General features: G+C 43.0%; 1 protein-coding gene and 1 non-coding gene across 2 annotated transcripts; one reads left to right on the forward strand and one right to left on the reverse strand.

The window, feature by feature from the left end:
* Positions 1-1,874: 1,874 nt before the first annotated feature.
* On the reverse strand, positions 1,875-1,948 carry TRNAI-GAU. Its single transcript has one exon. It is a non-coding gene; the product is annotated as a tRNA-Ile (tRNA).
* Positions 1,949-3,433: 1,485 nt separating this feature from the next.
* Positions 3,434-5,969, forward strand: LOC125556012 (protein TPX2). Its single transcript, XM_048718815.1, has 7 exons — positions 3,434-3,589; positions 4,145-4,222; positions 4,461-4,565; positions 4,677-4,763; positions 4,851-4,910; positions 4,991-5,085; positions 5,458-5,969. The coding sequence occupies exons 1-7, from the start codon at positions 3,545-3,547 to the stop codon at positions 5,579-5,581; spliced, it is 594 nt and encodes a 197-aa protein (XP_048574772.1). The 5' UTR covers positions 3,434-3,544; the 3' UTR covers positions 5,582-5,969.
* Positions 5,970-7,149: the final 1,180 nt, after the last annotated feature.

Here is a 7,149-nt window from a genome sequence, read left to right on the forward strand (position 1 = left end):
GATGCGGCAGCTGCTCCATGCATCCAAAACCTTGAAACATAAGGTGCTGAAATAACGGAAAACGTGTGTGACGCACGAGTGCCGGAACAGTGTCTCGCTTAATTTGGCTCTCACGCATCAACTATATATACCGTCGATACATTTTATATAAATTTGGCCAAACGTGAATAAGTTTAACTTAAAACAAACCTAGAACTTCAAGCATTTTGGAACATAGGAAATACTTGGTTATGGTGTCGATGTCGATCGTCAATTTGCCGACAAACCAAATATAATAGAACACCAAGCAAGGAAGGGCCAGAACGGAAGATTTGAAAGCATACGTGCAAACCGATTGACGCCATCATGACATTCGTTGCGGTGCCCTTGTATCTGGCTCGGGGCTTCGTGCAAATCGACTGGCGCATCATGCCGCTCGCTGCGGCACCCTGAGGGCTTCATGCAAATCAAGCGATGCATAAAAAATTCACAAAAATAAAGCAACGACCACATCGGCGCCATAGCTTTCTTCTTCCTCCCGTCGGTGCTACTGCCGGTCCATTCCATCTCCGATGGCCTTTGGGTCATGAAAATACGGAGGATCTCGCGGCTCCCAACCGGCGGGACAGACCCGTTCTTGTTCTTGTTAGGTTCAGTATCTTGGTTGGGGCTGTATGGCAACGACGATATCCCTTAGTAGAAATAATGTCTTCCACGTTCTATCCCCGTCCCGATGTTGCGTCTAGCGTAGTCGGAAGGCGTGTGAAGGTGTGCCTCCATCGGATCTTGCGGGATTCGGTTGATGCTGGTCTTTGGTGGATCTGTTTGGATCCGATCTTTATTTGTATTGGTTTGCCTGTTTATAGGTTTGATGCTTTCAATCTATGACTTTTTTTTAATTGGCGATGATTGATGCTCGGGTGCTCTGGTCCTATGGGGTCTTAACACGACGACTTCCTGACTGTCTAATACAATAAGATTTGTTCGGCTCCAGGGAGAGATGGGCGATGACGGCACACGATGACTGTCTAATGCTTGTAGCCATCGCTAGGTGGTCCACGGACCTAGTTGCAATTTTTATTATCTCTGATTCTTTGTACTATCATGATTGAAGATGGATAGATTGAAAGTTTCTCACGTAAACTTTCTTTTATAACGCGAGGTGAAAGACTCTTTGGATAGAGATTATTTTCGTGGACAGCTCAATCAGCACCTCGCTTGGAATTAACGAACAAATTGAACCAGCACCTAAAAAGCGCGCCGCGACAGATGATTCGCACCAAAGGCACCAGCGAAAACGAGTGTTGCACCGTTGCAGCAGCGCATGCAGTACGTCACGTTTGCGTTTCGGCTGCATGCATGCCGCATAAAGAACGTGTGAGATATTGAATTGAATGTTAAAAGCAGTGGTGCGCGCGTCGGCTGCCTGATCGACATCCGTCCGTCGTCCGTCACACATGTTTTTTCTCTCAAGAGAGAGAGAGAGAGAGAGAGAGAGAGAGAGAGAGAAAGCAATATTCGTCATCATACCTTGGAACATAAGGAATCGATCGATCAATCGGCCTGAAAATAACGAAATCGAGCGCGACGTAGATTGATGCAAGATGGCCGGATACGCATGCAACACGATCGCCGTTCCGTTAGCCTTTCAATTCATGCATATATATGCTGAAATCTCCCACTTTATTATTTTTAGAATAGAACTGGATATATATAGCTAGGCCTAGGCTTACAGATGTAAAATGAACTGCTGCTGGCCCGCATGTCAGCGAGACAGATACATATAAAATGCATATAAGTTTATTGTGCCACAATCTCTGCTGCTGCTGGCCTGCATGTCAGCGCCGGTTTTATATTATTACATATAAGCTTATTGTGCCATAATAAAAAATTAATGGTCTCGGATGGGCTTGAACCATTGACCTACGGTACATCGGACCGTCGCTCTAACCAACTGAGCTACGAGAGCTTGGCAATAACTACTATTTATTAATTATTATTAAATATAAAACAATTATATTATATTAAATAATAAAAATATAATGGTCTGGGAAGGGCTTGAACCTTCGACCTACGGTACATCGGACCGTCGCTCTAACCAACTGAGGTACGAGACATCACCAACTAGTATTATTTATTAATTATTAAGTATAAAACAATTATTGGGTTAGCCAAGAGAAACAAAGGTTAGCAGTAGTTGAACGGAATTTAATGAAGAACACGGTCCAACTTGGGCTACGGCCGATCAGCTAAGATGAGAACAAAAACTAACCGGTTCAAGAGCATACATGGCGAGCCTTGATCTACACAACTGCATGGAGTAATATCAGACAAATTAAGTTTTCTTCGGCCAATTTTTACATTGCTATCCATATCCGACATAAATATAACTATTTGTAAATTCGACGTAAAATCCTACTCTCTCTGTAAACTAATATAAGAGCATTTAGATTACTACTTTAATGATCTAAAAGCTCTTATGTTAGTTTACAGAGGGAGTAATAAATTAACAACGCGTTAAAAGAAACCATGGATGCAAATTAAAGTAAGTTATTCTACGTACAACCTAATTATGTGCGAAATATGAAGCTATACTGCCTAAGCACCAAATTAGAACCAGCTAGCTGGAGGTAGCAAAACAGAGCATGCATGTAGTGTAGGACTAACTAAGCCAGTTACTTGATCACTACGCATAGTAATGCTGTGCCGCAGGTAGCATAGCTGCCATAAAGATAAAATGCATGCAGAAAATAGCACACATCTAGAATGTCGTGAATATGCCAAAAAGATGAGACACAACAATCATGGCTACGCGTGCAAACAGGATGAGTCTGTTGCCTAGGCAACGTTAAGGTTGTTGCAAGTGTCAGCCTCAAGCCAGGAGCCAGTTAACCTGGCAAGCTAGCAACCTCACAGAATGCCTGCCTCTATCCATGGCTTCTTCAAGCTCGCTTCCTCGATACACCCCCGAAGAATCTGCGATGAGATGTGCCGCGACCACGAGTGCGTGCGACGAGAAGTTTCAGTCCCATGCATAACCAACCCCAGAGAGTGAGAGATGGAGGTTTCAGTCCCACCTCAAATAAAGCAGCCGGAGAAGTTTGTTAGCCTGGTTCCCTTGGCTGATGGCTATGGCTCAACCCATGGTTGGTAGCCAGTGACAAGACACTCTCACACAGACACACACACACAGTCATACATGCACACTGCTGATGATATATGATATATGCTGAAAGCGTGTACTGGGTGATTTGGACGTGGGCTTAGAGGCCTCTTGAAGGAACCCTGAATGGAATGGAATAGATGGCTGGTGAAGTGGCACACTATCTAGCTAAGCTAAGCTAAGCTATGCTTGAAACCTACCACCATATCCCACTTGTCTCTTAGCTAGCTAGAAAGAAAGAGGTGTGTTGCGCATGCATTCGTGGTGCTGGGCTAGCTAAGCTCTATAAAATGGTGCAACTATTGGTTGCCTAAGCCATCCACCATTGTGTTCCAGCTTGCATTCGGCACATCGTAGTGTTCGTGTTAGAGAGACAGAGAGAGAGACAGAGAGAGCTCATCCATGGCTAGAGAGATGGAGAAGGCAAGGAAGGCCACCTCCCCTAAGGTTAGTTAGGAAATAACAATGCATGCAAGCAGCATCCTATTGCCTCTGCTGTTCTAGCTAAGCTAGGGTTCATCAGCTGGGACTTGGTTTCTGGCCCTTAGACGTGCATTGATCATGGAAACATTTGGCTGTCATTTGCAGAGCATTTTGGTTCTAGCATATGGGTGAAAGCTAGCTTAAGATCGACTTCGCCTTGAACATGCAAATTCTTCCACTAGTTGTAGTTATTAATAAGTATATTGCATGTCTAGCTTGATCTTTTCTAGTTACACGTACGTCATTTTGTATACATGTCAGTTACTTTCAAGTTAGTTAAAGGCTTTCCAAGCAAGCCCCTGGCGATATTGGGTTAGCTTGGATTTCATTTTCCCTACTTTTTCTATAACTGTCCAAGTGGTCAAGGCAAGCTACGCTTTGCTTGTCGGCTTGCACATATTTATGGTGTGTCACTCACGGTTTAAAAAAAATACTTATCTTATACTTTTCTTAATCTGAACTTTTATTGGAGTTAATTTGTTATGCTTGATTTTAAAAGTTGTTATTTGTTTCCTGCAGACCTCATCAACTAGTTCAGGTCCAAAAAGCCCAGCAAGGAGTGGAGGGTCCCCTCCTCATAAGAAGAACGTCACCGAGGTAATAAATTTGTAGGAATGTAGCGCATCTCTTCTTTTCTTTTTTGACAGTGACATCTCTTTAGTACGTACACTAAAGAGATGGGACTGAGAACTTTTAGGGGTGCAACATCTCATTTCATCTAACCAGCTAGGGTCTTTCCCTATGAAAGCATTTTCATAGGGGTACTTTTATGATTTCTATATAAATTACGATTCCAAATATGTTTAAGCTAATTATCTCAGTACGTCCTTTTCAGGCACGACCAAAAAATGAGCAGCAGAACTTCCGTAAAGGCGGTCAAGACTCGGCAACTCATGATGAGAGCAAACGCCGTTCACCAACTTCACAAACCTCACCCAAGGTTCATTTCAAGCTTTTACAGAGATAATTAATTAAACCAAACAGATGTAGCACAAATTGGTTAAAAGATGCAGACGAGTGGCCTGAAAGTTTCATATGAATTTTGCATCAGAGATCGACAAAACACGAGCAGCCACTGAGCTACTGCAGGCTTCACACCGAGGAGCGGGCAATAAGGCGAGCTGGTTACAATTACCAGGTTATAGAGATGCACATTCACTTTGCCATAACAATGATCCTTATATACCTCTACTTTGAGAAACTAATAAGCTTGAGAAACTTACAGATTGCAAGCAAGATAAATACAGAGGAAATTATTCGGAGATTTGAGGACAAGTTATCGCAGGTGAATAACACATTTCGGAGGCATATATGTTTTGTCTATTTGGTTGGGTCATATAATAAACAGGTTTCTTTTACCAATAGGTGATGGAGGAGCGTGAGATCAAGATGATGAGGAAGGAGATGGTTCCAAAGGCCCAACTTATGCCAGCATTTGACAAGCCATTCCACCCACAAAGGCAATTATCACACACATAACTGATCATATCATTAACCTGTCCCGCTGATATTGTTGAGCAAACTTATCATTAATCAATCGGCTAATAAGTGGGTCACTCGATCTAACACTAGGTGTGGAACAGAATGTGGACATTAATGAAGGAACAAAACATAGCATATACTTAAAGAAAACTAGTGGATGGATATACATATGCTAGCTTTAATTTGTTTTTTTTGGTACGTAGTAGTACACAAAGTGGGGGGCTAGTAGTTAACAAGCAGTTAGCGATATGATTGATTAATTCAGTGCTAGAGTATATATTCAAGGAACAAAGATGGACATACATGGAATATGGTGATTGAATGAAATTGTGACGTTGACGTGCGTGCAGGTCGAGGAGGCCCCTCACCGTCCCCAAGGAGCCGAGCTTCCTGAGGCTCAAGTGCTGCATCGGCGGCGAGTTCCACCGCCACTTCTGCTACAACTCCGGCGGCGGCGCCAAGGCCGTCAACTGATGATGCGAGACCGATCGATCGACCGTACGTGAAGGGAAGAACTGTATTTTTGCCGCTCCGTCAGTTGATGTGCATGCTGCCGTGTCATGCACCCATGCATTGCATGCATGCACGCACGCGTAGTCGTACGTAGTGCCAATATTCAAGCGCTTGCTTTGCGCCCGATCGTTTTCACGCCACGTACATAGCCAATAGTGCTTCCTTTTTATATCTCTTCTTTTCTTGATTTCTCTTGCTTTGTTCCTTTGAATTTCGGCACTAAAGACTAGGAGGATAAAGAAAGGCTCGATGGGTCATCAGGATGTAATGCATGCATGCATGCTGGCTTTACGTATGTGTGTCTCTCGATCTGGTGTTGCTAATGATAAAAGCTCCGCATTTGCAACCATGAGTGTCGTCGTTTTGCTTTGCTCCATCTCCATCCAGGAGCAGTGAAGAACCATGTATGCATGCTTACCTCGTTTGATATCCATGTGTGTGTGTTCTCTGAGAGGCATACATGTACACATCCAGGTCGCTGTCACGGAGGAAATTCAACTCTTGACTCAGATCTGAAACTAAAAGCAGTCATTTGGACCTGAATTTCAACCCAGGCATGCTCGATTGCCCCATGCATGCGTATATGCTTTCCACGGAATTGGATCGAAGTGGGCTGGGATTTTCTTTCTATCGTTTATAGCGCCATATTGTATTTCGTGCTTGCTCGCCGACAAGCTGACGCAAGCGTAAGCTCACCAGAAAAATATTTTAAGATGGATATTGGCTAGCGAAAGGCAGGGGAGTACAGTTTACTTAGTGGAAGCATGCATGCATGTCGACGCATGCAACTTGAACAAATGACTCTAACTAATAGTAATGCCCGGATGGGACGCATACGTGAAAGATGGAGGGACTGGATATGGATGATTAGGTAGGCTTGTGATGGACGCATGCACGCACATCCCTTTCAGGGTAAAAGCTCCATTTTATTCCAAAATGTATGTATCCGAGGCTTGACAACGACGCCATGCACAAAGGGTATGAACACCAGTCTCTCTCTTTCTCTCTCTCTCTGGTACCGTCCATGGGCTAGTTGGGCCGGACAAGCCCAAATTCCTACTGGACCGGCCCGTTGGCAGAATCCAGTAGCACTTGTTGCTAAAAAAGGCAGCGGTGCGGGGGCACCGTAGCGTTTCACTGTATCGGGACAGGTTGCTCTAGCGAGGCGAGTACTGCAGCGCGTGGTTTACTGTAGTAGTCATTCAAAAATCTGCAACCACATTTTGGAAAAAGTGAACATTTTTTGAAAACACAAATTTTATTCAGTTTGTGACCACTCTAATGGAAAAGTGAACAATTTGTACACATCTTGACATTTTTTTGGAAAATACTGTTCTTTTTAATTTCAACCATTTCTTCAAAATGGTGAACAATTTTCAAATTCTAAACAATTTCTGAAAAAAGTGGACATTTTTATGAAAATTTCATATTAAAAAAATGAAGAAATTTGAAAAACATGAACAATATTTTGAGACTCTGATTTTTTTGGTTTAAAAAATAGTTTTGAAATTTTCAACATTTTTTTGAAG

This window comes from Triticum urartu, chromosome 5 (assembly GCF_003073215.2).
Source record: "Triticum urartu cultivar G1812 chromosome 5, Tu2.1, whole genome shotgun sequence".
NCBI lineage: Eukaryota > Viridiplantae > Streptophyta > Magnoliopsida > Poales > Poaceae > Triticum > Triticum urartu.